The sequence below is a fragment of the Curcuma longa genome, chromosome 17, assembly GCF_044706935.1.
Source record: "Curcuma longa cultivar G26 ecotype Majalengka, Jawa Barat chromosome 17, ITB_CL_G26_1.1, whole genome shotgun sequence".
NCBI lineage: Eukaryota > Viridiplantae > Streptophyta > Magnoliopsida > Zingiberales > Zingiberaceae > Curcuma > Curcuma longa.
In genome coordinates, this window is record NC_133877.1 from 3659664 (window position 1) to 3674849 (window position 15186).

Genomic DNA, 15186 nt, shown 5'->3' on the forward strand with positions numbered 1-15186 from the left:
ATATAAATTATCCTGTTTTATTTTTCGTTTTCCTAGATTTAAGTAAAGAAGAAACTTGCAACCTCAAACATGCTATAGAATTTACCATTGAATTTAAAAATGGATAAATAAATGCACGTCCCATGGGACTGGAACTTGCTGTCGCGACCATACTTCAAACCTCATGAAGTCCATCAGGCATCAATACGATAGTGTGCTCCAATGCAAGGAAGCCTCTTTTGACTGAAGATATTTGCAAGCTCAAACATGCATTTTTTTCCGACCACCACCAACCGCCGACTATATATATAATTCAGATATAGAGCTTTTTAACATTCCATCTTTAAATTAATCTATATATATATATATATATATATAATACATCATTTTAAAATTAATAATTAAAAATTAATTTTTAAATATCTGATTAATTACGAAAATATCTTACCATTTGCCATAGCTCCAAATCAAAAATCACGAAAGTCACACCATTGGAGTGGTAAATTCCACCATGAAAGAGGACAGATTTTACACAGAAGAAACAATGAGGCCGCATCTTCTTCTTCATCAATTTAGAAGATTGCAGTTGCTCCTCTCCAAAAAGAGAATCAAGTACTACTATAACTCATCAAGAGCACCTTAGGTTGCAAAAACTTTAAACTTATCAGACAATCACTGGCACAGAGCATTAGCTCGAATGTAAAATTTCATTGAACCATAAAATTGATCGAAGTTTCCTTGTAATATAAGGAAAGAGAGAAACTCGTGAGCAGTAATGAGTACATATGTAGTTTAAATGTTGTAGAAATAGGCGTTTATGATTGTTCAGCTACATGAAAGGCTAATTTTTGACTAAACTAAAGGTACAACCATAGGCAATGTAACTAATGCAATTTGCAAAATGAAACATTCATTCATCTAGTCCAAAATAGAAACGAAACTAAAGTAAAAGAAAGTCAAAAGAAGATGGCACATCCCTCCATACATTTTCAGAAATCATCATCAATTCTTACCAAAAAATTGTAGACACCATTCATTCTCCTTGTATCCAAGGCTAGTCACATTTAATGTTTCTGTAAATCCTTCTCACAAATAAAGTAGATCCAAGATATCCGACAGCACCTGAGTGATCAAACAGAAGTGATGCAAGGAGCAACTCGTTAAGATGTAAAAGTGCATTTTAGAAGCCAAAAATGTCAGATGATTTGATTACTCACCACAAAGTATTCCTAAACCCAAACAAAACATCAATGTGTACCCAAAGTAGAAGCTAGTCTGGAAAAACCCTGACATCTTTGTCTTCACGTGGTAGTAATATATCGAGTAGAGATACACATAGACAGAAGTTGAAGCGGCAGAGAAGAATGAAGTCCACTGCCAGTGATAGTTCTCAGCATTTAGCAAGAAATATGTGCCAACTATGGTCACACAAATAGTGACGATGAAGAGGATCAGGAACACCAGTAGCATAAAGCCATACACATAATACACCTGCAAAAGAAAGGAATAAAATCAGATATACTGTATCTTTGTCTCTACAGATGCCAATTTCAGGCTAGAAAATTATAGGCACCTCAGAACTTTTAAATTAGATACAACACGTATACGCTGGAAGAGAAAACAGGAAACACCACCATAGTCAACATAGTGAATGCTGCAAAAGTTACCTTGTAATTCCAGAAGGAGGTGAACACAAAATACATCTCAATGAAAATGCTGCCAAATGGAAGCAATCCCCCCATCAATGACACGACTGAAGGTGTAAGATACCATTTCTTCTCAGGGATAGGACGAGGAATGGTCTTAACACGGCATGGATTGTTTGGTGAACCACTCCAGTTCCTACCCACAACAGTGCCTAGAAGTGCTAGAGGAAATGAGATGAAAGCCCATAATACAAAGACAACCACCATTGTCCCAAATGGAATAGCTGCTAATGATCCATAAAATATAGCAATTGTGTTTAGTATGAACCCAATCCCAAAGCACAAAAATGGAAACAATGATGCTGTCACAATCATTGCCTTTATCCAACTTTTACCTGCCAACAAAACCAGGAAAAAAAACTTCAGGCTCATGTTAAAACCTTGCAAAGGAGAAATTTTCTTTCTGAAAGATTCTTCATTGTGCATGTTTGTGTTCTAAGTGTGGGTTTGCACATGCTCAATTTTATTCCTAGATCTGCAATGCAACAAAGTAGAAGGTTTCCAAATCCAGATAAATCATAGTACTTAAATAAATGCAGAAACTTATAAGGCAGCCATGTGAAAGGAACCATACCACCATTACGCGAGTAAAGTCCACCACTAACATAGCCCGAAATGAAAGAGGTGAGTGCATAGCAGACGATGAAAGTTGTAATGATAGATCCTCGCCTGGTCAAAATAAATGGTTAAGAGAAGAACTTGGATCCAGATAGAAAAGCTAGATAATAGAATGCATCTTCAGACAAAATATGATTGTTAACACCAATAACCACAAATACATATCAACCAAGAAGTTGAACGCTATGTCCAGAAGGACCAATATTGCTATTACATCTGTTTTCCACATGCAAGTGCAAGCACTGAGAAAAAGAAAGAATGCATTTTTCAGTACTGTTGAAGTCTGAATCATTTTTCAGTATTACAAATGGTATTTACATGTTCCTTTTTTTTGCGTATGTATTTTTTCTATAATTGATTAGTAATAGAAATTAAAAACGAAATTAACAATTTCCAGCACCAGATCTCATATATAAATAAAATTGGGATACAATCCTCAGTTTGATATATATATAGATGTAACTAAACAACCTAAAGCTTGCCCATATAGACTAAAATGCCTCACAGTTGAGCATCTAAAAGTTGATAAATGATATGAGAAAATTGCATAGTGAGTCTGGATCTGCCAAATTTCAGTTTCTCCAAGGCAGAAGAACAGTGGCCTTGACGCCACTGGCCCTTGGTTTCAGGATCTCTCTGATTAAATGTACTACAATGATATTGACTATCAATACAAACAGTAAATGCAGTTCTCTAGCGATATAAATATTGCAAAATAATATGTAATGAAGTTCAACTCACTAAGCAATTTGATAAATAAGTGCAGACATACCCAATGTATAAGGTTCCAACAATTGCCAACAATATCACCAAAAGAACAAGTGTTGTCAATTGGGCACCTGTACCAACAAGGGCAGAAAGAACAACCAAGCTGCGAGGAGGTCGAAAGACATCCCCATGAACAAGTTTCCATCCTGATTCTTCACTCACATCTCTCTCCTAAAAACAATTGAAGTGTATAGGAATTTTAAAAGAAATACTAAAAAATGGTAATCTCAGTAAGTTATTACCAGAGTCTCAAGATCATCATCTTCACGAGCATATTTGGCATAATCATTTCTGAGAGTTCTCATTAATATCATAGAAACCAGTCCAGTAAGGAAAATAACCATCATGAAAGAATTGAAGATAGAAAACCAGTGAATCTGCAAATGGAGAACTAACAATCACAATGACTAAAATTTTGTAAAAAATATCATCCATAATTATCTCCAACAATAAACACCAAAAGTTAATGCGATGAATATGGTCTAGTATGTTGTGATATATAATATTAACAGCATTTACTAGGTATGTTCCAGTATTAACACAGGCAATCAGCATTGAACTATGCACTGGTATAGAGCCATTTAGTATGAAATGAATTTCAAAACCATGGATCACCATGATAAAAATAATTTAAGGTAGTTGCAAAATCAGTATTGAAGTTTCAGGGTGAGGAAAAAGGTACATCGAAATTGCACTACCTGGTGCTCAAAGAAAGGGTAATCCAAGTAGACTTCAAAACGACGGGCAAATGTCACATTGGTGGGCTCCCATTTTACTGAATATGTCATATCCAGTTTTTTCCCCACTTCCAATAGTTTAAGATTTCCTTGAGTAAGATTGACGTGAATAATCTGCAAAAAAGAGGTACATAGAAGAAAGTTGTATTCATAACAAATTTGACAAAAATAAGTGTGTAAAAAAAAGTCTTCCAAGGCATGGAGTTCATAGAGCACCAACAAACTACCAACCTGATCCTTGTTATGTTGGATGGCAATACTTTTATGTGTGGAAATGTAATGTTTATCTTTGTTATTCTTGTCAGTCTCTCCAACAAAGCCTGCATAAAAGTAGAAAAACTATATACTGATAACACAACTACACAAGTATAAACAGACAATCTGAGGCACACAATACATGTGAACAGGGAAAGAACATACCCCACATAGGCAGGTCGTCTACATCATGTCCAGGAACAATGAAGAAAAAAGAAATTAAATGGAGATAAGTACCAGAAAATATATGAGAACATAGACAAAAACAAAACAAAATAAAGGCTGTTCACAGTACAGTTGTAGAATCAGATATAAAGGGATAAAAAAATGATTGAATTAACTCACCTATGAATAACTCAAACCAATATGAGTTCTCTATGGCATCAGTAAATTGCTTCACTTTTGTGGCATCGAGTTCAATCGTGCAAATGGATCCCTTTTCAACATTTTCTGGCATATCAATTTTCAGAAAATGATCAATCAAGGACTAGCAGTGCAATGGGACATATACTAGTAAACAAAGCTGAATACTTCTAAACTTTATCTGGATTTGGCTGTCAATCAGTTCATTTCCACCTAGGACTTCTCCTAGTCCACCCCATTTATGTGCAGGGTTCTCAGATGGCTGACAGAATGGAAGGCTGTAATAGTTGTATGTCTCTTGAGGGTTATTGTAAGGGCCTACTTTATTTACCCAGAGTGTGACCAGATCTTCAGCTTGATACTGCATGTGCATTGATAACAATTTGAAAACTTAGCATAAATGGCATGCTATGGAAAGATATAGCAATCAGATATTATTCAATTCAGGTTGTTTTGGAGTGTTACTATTTCTTCTGCTCAGTATTGCATGTGAATTAATAACAACGTGAAAACTAAGACAACCATAGAAATATTGTGGCGGCATCAGTATTAGTCCCACAACCATTTGAGGTGGCTACATGGATCTTATTCCATAAATGACCTCTATGAAAGGATATATTGCTGGTGCATAGCCACATTGTTTGAATTAGAAAATCAAACTTATACAAAGTTAAGTTTCAGGTAATATTTAAATACCATATACCAACACTAAGATCCAAATCAAAGGCTTTCTATTCCTAACATACACACCTCACTGTGTGCCCCCATAGAGATAGATCCTAGTTTTGTTGGAGATTAAGTTGTCTGACAAGTTAAAACTTGTAAAAATTTATCTAAATTAGTTTTTGTTAACTAACCAGCAGAGCAAAACTCTTTTACTCTTGTCAACCTATCCACGAGACAATAATCCTATATGCAAGCACTTGGTCAATGTGAGTACCAAACCCATAGAGAAAGATAGAAATAAGAGTGTCATAAGCAGTCCAGATAAGCAGATATGTAATCTACCCCGTAATACAGAAGATAGACCAGGATGCTGCAGATGCTAGCTGAACGCCCAAAAAGAAATGCAACTTCTTACAGAAACCAAAAAAAAAAAAAAACTTTTCAAACTATTGTTTGTGAGACATGGCGAAATCGTCCAAATTACATTCGGATATCGAACTCTCAACTTGATTATGACGTCTAAGAACTCCTCCAGCTCAGTCGTATGAGTTAGGTAAAAGACCCAACCAGAAAATTCCAAACACAACGTTTCTTTTTTTGTTTTACCAAGAAAAAAACCAATTTTGATGCGAATCTATGACCAAACAAACAGTTACTACCGAGAAATTCAGTCTAGATCTGCTAAAACCAAGAGACGAAAGGCTACAGTAGCTAATCGTATCATCTTATTTGCGAACGCAAGTGTTCAACGAGATCCCGGTGACCCGAACACTGAAATCGTCAAAGAAGAAATGGGATCGGAAGCACACCTTGTGGTCCGACTCGGAGGCGAAAGCGGATGATAAAAGGAGGAGGAGGAGGCACGCGACGAAGAAGAGAGGAGGAGATCGGGCGCCGGGAAGCATGGCCGCGGCTGGATCTGGGAGCGGAGCACGGCGGCAGCCGGATTGCGCCAAGCTTTTTGGATCGAGCCCCTTTCTCGGATGCACCAGAAGAATCGCGCCCTCGAGTACAGCACCGAATGAGGCTCCGATTTGGGTTCGTCGTTTCGCTCTCCCCTCCCCGATAAATTATTAGATTGGGCTAAATCGCTAATATATATCCAAGGACATTTTCATTTTCCCTCTATATCTCTTTTTTTTTAAATAAAAATAAAAATAATCTTTATATATATATATATATATATATATATATAATCAAATTTCTCTCTGAGATCAACGACTTAGTTGACTAAAGCAATGGGCTCAATGCAATGAACTCAACTTTAATATCATGCAATTCATTTGTTTTAATGAAAATACTTTAAAAAGTGGAGTTCATCATCCCAGTGATTTCATGATCATCTGTGAAGAAGTAAATCGATAAATTATAATTGACTACGATGAAAGAGAATATTGCCTAGACTATCCATTTCAATAATTTTATTCGATAACTAACTCAGTTATGAGCAAGTAACTCTTCTTAATGAAGATACTGAAGAGCTTGTAGCATGAAACCTCTGAACCTGGCCATGTTGAGCTTCACATCTTGCTTAACCAAATACACAGACCTCCTGACAATCCACCCTTGCCTTGCAATTGATCTGGGCTCTTTCAGCACAGGATGGTCTCTGGGATACTGATCTATCAGTGAGCTCTCTTCCTCAGTTATACTGTAGTGCAAGTACCTGATCTTCAAATCGAGTGCAGGTTCACCAAAATCCACCCTCGAGATATCGTCCATCTCCCCCAAAGGGACGACCTGGATGAGCACCGCGTTGGTCGGGAGGAAGACGAGGTTGGCGAGCCCCGCGCCATGAACCCCCATCATCACATCGCAGGAGTTCACGAGCTGAGCAAATTCAGACAAGTCGGACTCCCTTTCAGTGTCTGTCACAACTACTTCAAAGCCCAACTCTCGAGCCGCTCGAACTATCTCATCGACGTTCTTGAATCTCCTCGTCCTCGTCCTCGCGATAATCATAAGCCTTGGCTTCTTCTCTCGATCGGGTCCTCCCAGTTTGATCGCGCTTTGCCGTTTCAGCGCGAAGGTCTCCCTCAGCAGTCGCCCGAAGTCGGGCATGGAGACCCCTTCCGGGCTCGTGGCGGCGTCCACGCTCATCTCTTTGTGGAACTTGAGGCCTACGACGGCACGAGAAAAGCATCGGACAGAATTGTCTTTGCTCAAGTCTATTATTCGGTGGCGGGAGAGCCTTTTCAGTATCGAGTCGTACTTCTGGATCCACCACGGCGCGATGTCGAGCACCAGAAATTGGACTCCTCCGTCGAACTGAGACGTGGTTATGAACAGAGGGATGAGGACGTCGGTGAAGTCGTGGAATGCATTGCCCGTGTAGCCGCCAGTGGAGAAGATGATGGCCGGTGCGCTACTTCTCGTGCTACATTCCGGTGCGTGTGCGCGATCGGCGATGGATTTCACCGAGATTTCGGTGACATGGGACATCGCGTACGGATCTTCCTTCCGAGGATGAGGCTTTATCAGCCATGAACCTCGCGATTCGACATCCTTTGGTCTCGCCACTAAGACGGAAGAGTTGGCACCATGGACTCTGATATCTCCCTCCAGTTCGCAGACATTCGACCTTCTCTTTGAAAAATCACACAACGGAACTTTCCCCTGCTTTAATTCTTGCTTCCTCACAAATTCACCTAAAACAAATTAAAAGATTTTAAGCAGCCATTTGCTTTAACACAGAGCTGCATGGTCAAACAGCTGCCTTATACCTAATCGATGATCAAGACTGATCACTCCTGAAGGTGGTGTATCAGGAGCTGCACGATTTCTCAGCCAGGAACTTACTGTTAAAAGAAAGGCAAGGTTAAAGACCGGTGAAATAGAAACGAAAATTGTTTACAAAAACATCAGAAGCAGCAGCAGAACTAGCAGCGTTTTGTTAGTTGTATGAGACTTACGTTTGGGGAAGATGATGGAATATCTCACGTACAGAGTTGCAGAGATCAAACAGCATGCAGCGAGCAAAGACAAGTGCAGCAGCTTTCGGTGTTTTCTGGAGCTGAGTCTTCTGCAAAACTTGTTTTCACATCCCATTTCACTTCGAGAGGAAAATTAGACAAACTTTGGATGAACAGAGTGAAAAATAGCAATCTTTGAGCACTAATGACAAAAGAAAAGGCAGTGGGGAGAAGTGGAGCATGGCTGGGTTGATATAGAACTACAGTTTGAAGGATGGTATCGAAGATTTTCAACCAACATACCTTTTCTATGTTTTTATTTTAATAAAAAAGTAGATTTTATATTCTAACCAAGACAGTTCACGAAAAACTTAACCTGAACCAAGATCAGAAAATTGTAAAATTATGGTAGGTGTAGATGGAAGAACTATTATAGCGCCTTGTTGTTGTTGTTTTACTTAGAAGATGGATTAAGAACGTTAAACAGTAGTTTTACACAAGAAAAAAGGAATTGGGTGGTCTCTACTGTTTTGACAATTCACCAATAAAAGTTAAAAAACTATGGAATGTTCTGATGCCATTCTTGCCTACATCAACTAATATTTAAAAACAAATGAATATCTGGACGTCGCACTTGAAATTGTATTCCATCTGTACTTAATTATGCAAATGTGATATGCATTTGGAATTTTCATTGAAGAATTTTTGTATATCTAATTAGACAAGTGAGAGGCCACCATCTCCACTACCAACAGGGAGCCCAATTACTTACACGATCAAAACTCAGAAGCTTCCACAATGGTTGACTATTTTCTATTTTTACTTGTTACTTTTTTTATCTCTCAAAATTTTAAAATAATTTTTCCTCTTATTTTTGATAAAAGTTAACTGTAAAAGATATATTTTTATTTTCTTACTTTAATGCTAATGTATTATCATCCAGTCTGATTTTGGAATAATTTCGTATTTTTAGTTTTTTCTTCGATTTTTTTCTTGATAAAAGTTTTTGAAAATATGGCCGGTTCAGACCGGCAGTTTTAGAATAAACCGGACCAACTTCGTCGATATGCATTAAATCGAGAACCCTTCTCGCGCTCCACTTCGCTCCACTTCGATTGGTTTCCTAATACCGTGCTCCGACGACGGCGGTCTTCTCTTCTCCACATCGCAGACGGAGCATCTCCCTTCTCTCCCTCATTTTGGCAGGAGGGGATCTTCATGGGGAATTGAAGCTTCACGGACTGTCCTTTCCTTGGTCTCGATTCTGTGCAGATTAGAGGCTTTAGGTATTATTTTTAACTGAACAAGTGTTTTGTTTTTAATCTCTTCAGAAGATGGCTACATGTTTTTTAGATCCATCTTTCGTGTTTTTATTTTTTGGTATTGATTCGAGGTGTCTTCATCGCCTCCAAGGTTAGCTTAGCCATTGATCTGGAGTAGGGTTGGTTCCTTTTTTGTCTATTAATCTCAGTTTATCTGGATACTGGGACTGGGAAAGTAATCTGGGTGTAGTAGTAAATTTTGGTTAAACTTCTGTGCTTATGAAAACAGAGAATACGGTGGCGTGCTACTTCACTCCGATTCCATTACGTCCTTCCAAGAGTAATACAATTTCTCTGCAGCTTGTTTTTCCCGGAAAAGATTGTTTGGATCTTGTCATACCATTAAAAACTCCATCTAGTTTTGCTGGTTTATCTTTGGAGCATATCCATACCTCAATTTCAGGAAGCTAGGACGCAGCTGTTCAGGTTTCAACGTTTTTCCTGCCGTTGGATGTCTTCGCTAAAATTTTTACTCCACGTGATTTTATGCTTGAACTTGCAAAAACACAAATGTTCTTCACATTTTTTGCTTCTAAAATTACAATTTTCCTAAAACCATCAATTCCTCCTCTTGAATTAAATAGGCTTACTCTTCTTTATTGTCTAGGGAGGTTGAGATGAACAATCTTTCAAATATTTTCTCTACTCTTAGAGTGGATGCTGAAGATGACAAAGAACAGATAGCTTCTCTCTCAGTTGCCAAAGGTGAAAAAAGGGCAGAAAATTCAGGTATTTTCTTTGCTATACATGAACAAAATTGAGTTACTTCAAATCTGGAGAAATCAGTATTAGAATAGGTTTTCTGGGATGCGTCTGTTTTCTGATGGAATTTGGTACATTCACACCACAGATGTAACAAAGACTAAAAATCAATTTCCAAGGGAAAGTACAAGCACAAGAAATGATAAGTTAGAACAACAAATGCCTCCATCGCCTTCAGGAGACTACAAAATGCCTCTTGTATGGATTGACTTGGAAATGACAGGTATGAACTTTAATAATTGGTATGTTGGAGGTTGGAAGGATAAACATTGGTTAGTTGATTGACTCTAATATGATAATTGTTGCTGGTGTTAACTATTAAGTACACTAACAGGACCAAGTAATGCTCTTAGACTTTGTTGTCCATTTGAGTATTTTGAATATATTTTCCTCTCAAGGATAACTCTATAATTTTACTCCCATTAAGTTGGGCAAGTGTGGAACCTATCAGACACTAAGATTAGACAATAAAAGAAGCGGAATTTAGCTTAATGTATTTGCAAGTTGACATAATTTATCCATTTAACTATATAACCCCTATGTTCAAGTGCAATTCAAATGGAAGGTTATTGCTGGAATATTTTGCTGTCTGTGCACTCATTTAAATGCTAACTGCTAATTGTTTATTTCATGCTCCACTTCTGTTGATTATATATCCAATCCGTTCAGTCTCAACTATTCATTATCATAGAGTCGATTGTTGTGTAAACTTTTGACTCTATAGATCCCTGAAACATATTTATACTTTCCAGTCTGAATAATGAGCTTGCCTTACTCACTGTTACCAAACCAATGACTTAGTTCTGTGTCAATGTGGAAGACCTGATCAGCGAAACAATAGAACTACATAACTAGAAAAATTTGGAAAAAGTGTGAATTACAAGGGTGACAATAAATCGGACCACATAAGTCGGTGAATTTCCTGTTATCTAAAATTTAAGATAGCTGATTCTTGGTTTTGAGTGTTTTTTTAACCAATTCATTTTAGTCAGGTTGGAGTTTGCCAGCATGTCAAACTAACCTGGTTTTACTTTTTACCCCTACCTCTAGGTCATCATCTGCAGGACAAAGTTGCAGACACTAAAGCATAACAAGAAACAAATATACTGAACATAATATAAGAAAGAAGAAGAAAATCTATCGCTTCGTAGAACAATTTCTAGTGTGCTTGAATTCCACATGTGGGCAACACCTTAGAGCAATTCAAGTATGGGCTTCAGGTTTGTGATTTCTCAAGGAAAAGCTATCACTTCTCTTGCCAAAAAGGAAAGCTCAACTAAAAATTCCAACAAAAAACTTAAAATATAAAGATAAATGATGCACATCGAAAAACAAAGTCACGAAACACCTAAAAGAATAGATTAAACAGTATGTATTGCTTTATGAAGCTCATGTAAGCATTTTGGAGGTATATAATAAAATTTTTTGTGGATAAGGTCTGCAATTATGGAAGATTTTAAAAAACATTGAAAGCACGGTATGCTCAATCCACTACATTGCGCATATGTGGTGCGATCAGTATTAAAAATATATATTTATATACATGAAAAGGATTAACATATGTTGGTCAACAAATCCAGTTAAAAATGTAGGGTTTGTGTATATACACACATATGCAATTAAAATCCAAAGTATTTATTATTTGCAAAACTAGTGGTTAAATTAAACACTCAGAGGTTACAAGCTGCCAATAGAGTAGCTTGGTTTTGAGTGATCCCTTTTTGGGATGATACACTTAAACTTGGCTAACTGAGTCAAGATACTACTTTCTAGTAGTTAGCTACAACTCAATTTGGACACGTTCCCCTCGGATAAATTTTTTTATCTAAGTATTTTTCTATTATTAAAGCCTGGACTCAAACCCTTAAGGAATATTTTTAATTATGTCAAAGGGGGAGAGATAATTAAAATGAAAAATTTCAAGTCAAGGCTTTTTGAAAATTTAAAAAATTCAAAATTTCTTTTTGAAAAATCTTTTAAGGCACCAAGCAATGTTTTAGGGGGAGAAAGAAAATTTTTCAAACTTGTTTAAAATTTTTAAGGCACCAATTCAGGGGGAGATTGAACTAAGGGGGAGCCTTACACTAGCCTTAAACTTCATGCATATACTTTGCATTTTTGACTTACTGTTTTAAAGTTATGCATTATTAACTTAACTTAAAACTAAGTTGTCATAATAAAAAAGGGGGAGATTGTTGGTGCAAGGTGCACTCAATGATTGAACCTTGGTTTTGATAATGGCACTAGGTTCAAGTTAAGTGTGTTGTTGGACTGATATTGTTTATCTAAGTGTGCAGGAAGCATAGATTTGACCTAAGTCCTAGTGAAGCTAAGCATTAGAAAGCCCTGATCTGGAGGATCAGGCGGAAGTCTTGGCAGAGTCAGAGCACCAGGTGAAGTCTGGGCTGCTCAGGAGCACCGAGCCGCAGCAAGAAGTCTGGACTGGTCAGGAGGACCAGGTCGCAGCAGAAGTCTGGGTTAGTCTAGAGGATTGGACCGCAGCAGAAGACTGGGCTGGTCAAGGAGGACCGAGTCGTAGCACAAATCCTGGAAGCCGAGGACAAAGCCGAGCAAAAGTCCAACGAGTCTGGACGACTCGGTTGGCATCAGGTAAATTCTCCCGAGAGGAGTGGGTGAGGACGCGTTCCTAAGTAGAACAGTAGGCGTCGGTCTAACCCAGGATTTCACAGGAAACTCGAAATTATGACCCAGAGTTAGTTTTCTAACTCTACCCTATTTATTTTGCATGTTGTTTGGCTAACTTTCTTGCAGGAATGGAAATTCTGATTGTAGCAGACTTCGGAAAAAAAAGTTGATTTTTGCACTTGGAGTCGACCCAGATGAAGCTTGAGTCGACTCAAGCTGAGTCAGCAAAGCTCCGAAAGTCAGCTGGTTAGAATTCCATAAACTCAGATTAGAGTCGACCGGAGTGTGCTTCTGAGTCGACCGAAGAGACTAGAGTCGACCCAGAGAGGAGTCAAGTCGACTCATCCGGAGATAAGCAAGCCGCGGAGAAAGCCTATCAAGATATCTGCCACGTAGGACTGGAGTCGACCCAGTTGGGACTCGAGTCGTCCCGAAGCTGAGTCGCCGCGCAGAATCGGGATCTGGCTGACGTGTGAGTCGACTCAATGGACAGTTGAGTCGACCTGATCATCTTATATAAGCAACCTTCGACCAGCAGCCAGAATTCACTCCATACGACAATCCTAATTCACTACGTTGCTGATACGATGGCTCCGCAACCTTCTGCATCCATCTTTTGAGCCGCTAAGACACCGAAACGTCGAGACCGCATCAATTTAACATCAAAGCATCGGCCACCCTTCGGTTTTGGTAACATTGTATTTATTTCTGATTTCATTATTATTACCAATTGTATAATTTTTGTAATCGCTAACTTGAGTCCATAAGGCTCAAGTTAATTAGTGAATTGCCCGACGTAAACGGTTGAGGACCGTGGGCCTTGGAGTGTAGCTTCGTGCTATGAACCAGGTAAACCTTTGTGTGCTGTTTTCTGTTTGTATTTTCAATTTCCGTTGTGCTACTTGAGATTTATCGAACAATTCAAAAACGGTCAAAAAAGTGCAATGCGCTATTCACCCCCCCTCTAGCGTGTAATATGATCCTATAGTGGAAAATTTTTCAACCAGCGAGTCTTGCTTGGAAGGAAAAATGACCAAGAGGCCCCTCAAGGCCAAGGGGTCTAGAGCCAAAGAAGTGTTGGAATTGGTTCATTCTGATTTTTGTGGACCTATGACGATCAAGGCAAGAGGTGGTTTCAAATATTTTATCTCTTTTATAGACGACTATTCGAGATATGGGTACATTTACTTGATGCGCCGCAAGTCTGAGTGCTTTGATAAGTTCAAAGAGTACAAGGCTGATGTGGAGAAACGTCACGGTAAAAGTATCTGTAGGGTCTTAGGAATCAAAATATCTCCACAATGACATGATATTATCCACTTTAGGCCTAAGCCCTCATGGTTTTGTTCTTGGGCTCAACCCAAAAGGCCTCATGCCAATGGAGATATCGTTCATCCTTTTAAACCTATGATCTTTTCCATGTGTTTTAGATGTGGGACTATGTTTGCACCCTTGCAACCCAACAATCCCCCCCCTTAAACAAAGGACCACAAGCCCCCCCTCAAATGGAGAGCCTCCATTTGATCCCCCCCTCAAATAGAGAGCCTCCATTTGATGTCTGAATCCTCGACCCACTAGGACTTCCTGCCCCTCGATCCACTCGACCTACTAGGACTTCCTGCCTAGCCGCAACTAGGACTTCCTTCCTGGTGTTTGGTCCTCTTGATTCAGACACGGGAGCACCCACTTCCTTTGTTTAAGGTTCAACTCACATGGTTGGATCTGGATCATGGCTCTTCCGGCGGTTAGTCCGGTGAAGAGCGGCCTCGCTCTAATACCACTTGTAAGGTCCTAGGAATCAAAATATCTCCATAATGACATAATATTTTCCACTTTGGGCCTAAGCCCTCATGATTTTATTCTTGGGCTCAACCCAAAAGGCCTCATGCCAATGGAGATATCGTTCATCCTTTTAAACCCATGATCTTTTCCATGTATTTTATATGTGGGACTATGTTTGCACCGTTGTAACCCAACAGTATCAAGACACTACGGTCTGATCGTGGTGGAGAGTATCTCTTAGGAGAGTTTAGGAGTTACTTATCAGAGGCTGGATTCAATCCCAATTGTATGCACTTGCTACACCCTAACAGAACGGTGTGGCGAAATGAAGGAATAAGACTCTTATGGAAATGGTTAGATCGATGATGACTTATTTAGAATTATCGAATTCATTTTGGGGATACGCTCTGAAAACGGCTGCGTACATTCTAAACTTGGTACCTTCTAAGTCAGTACCCTCTACTCCCATAGAATTATGGACTGGGCGTAAGGCTAGTCTAAGACACATTTGGATTTGGAGTAGTCCAGCACATGTGCTGAAGGGAGACGCTTCAAGGTTGTTCAAATTTTTCGAGCATCCGCAAGGATCGGAAGCTCGAAAAATTCTGCAGCCGGCCTGGTTGAAAAAATTGAGCCCGGTTGAAAAATTAGTCTGGATCCGCCACTGCTT

The 15186-nt window shown here is 38.8% G+C and overlaps 2 protein-coding genes and 1 long non-coding RNA gene across 3 annotated transcripts; 1 reads left to right on the forward strand and 2 right to left on the reverse strand.

The window, feature by feature from the left end:
• Positions 1–702: 702 nt before the first annotated feature.
• Positions 703–6128, reverse strand: LOC141811399 (transmembrane 9 superfamily member 1). Its single transcript, XM_074699449.1, has 12 exons — positions 5902–6128; positions 4595–4787; positions 4409–4513; positions 4229–4246; positions 4040–4128; positions 3770–3922; positions 3314–3448; positions 3076–3242; positions 2260–2354; positions 1647–2020; positions 1197–1470; positions 703–1101 (listed from the first exon to the last, which is right to left on the reverse strand). Exons 1-12 carry the CDS (start codon positions 5995–5997, stop codon positions 1034–1036), a joined length of 1767 nt encoding a protein of 588 aa, XP_074555550.1. The 5' UTR covers positions 5998–6128; the 3' UTR covers positions 703–1033.
• A 425-nt stretch (positions 6129–6553) lies between these two features.
• Positions 6554–8208, reverse strand: LOC141811923 (alpha-1,3-arabinosyltransferase XAT3-like). The gene is made up of 3 exons (XM_074700003.1): positions 8005–8208; positions 7816–7890; positions 6554–7740 (listed from the first exon to the last, which is right to left on the reverse strand). The coding sequence occupies exons 1-3, from the start codon at positions 8138–8140 to the stop codon at positions 6554–6556; spliced, it is 1398 nt and encodes a 465-aa protein (XP_074556104.1). The 5' UTR covers positions 8141–8208.
• Positions 8209–9128: 920 nt separating this feature from the next.
• Positions 9129–10316, forward strand: LOC141848252 (uncharacterized). Its single transcript, XR_012603511.1, has 3 exons — positions 9129–9290; positions 9934–10055; positions 10177–10316. It is a non-coding gene; the product is annotated as an uncharacterized LOC141848252 (long non-coding RNA).
• The last annotated feature ends 4870 nt before the right edge of the window (positions 10317–15186 follow it).

Coding starts and splice junctions, on each gene's coding strand:
- LOC141811399 (XM_074699449.1), bottom strand. CDS start 5,997: ATGCTTCCCGGCGCCCGATCTCCTCCTCTCTTCTTCGTCGCGTGCCTC. Junction 4,788..5,901: donor CCTCCGAGTCGGACCACAAG/GTGTGCTTCCGA, acceptor ATGCACATGCAG/TATCAAGCTGAAGATCTGGT. Junction 1,102..1,196: donor GGGTTTAGGAATACTTTGTG/GTGAGTAATCAA, acceptor TTGATCACTCAG/GTGCTGTCGGATATCTTGGA.
- LOC141811923 (XM_074700003.1), bottom strand. CDS start 8,140: ATGGGATGTGAAAACAAGTTTTGCAGAAGACTCAGCTCCAGAAAACAC. Junction 7,891..8,004: donor TTCCATCATCTTCCCCAAAC/GTAAGTCTCATA, acceptor TTCTTTTAACAG/TAAGTTCCTGGCTGAGAAAT. Junction 7,741..7,815: donor CAGTCTTGATCATCGATTAG/GTATAAGGCAGC, acceptor AATTTGTTTTAG/GTGAATTTGTGAGGAAGCAA.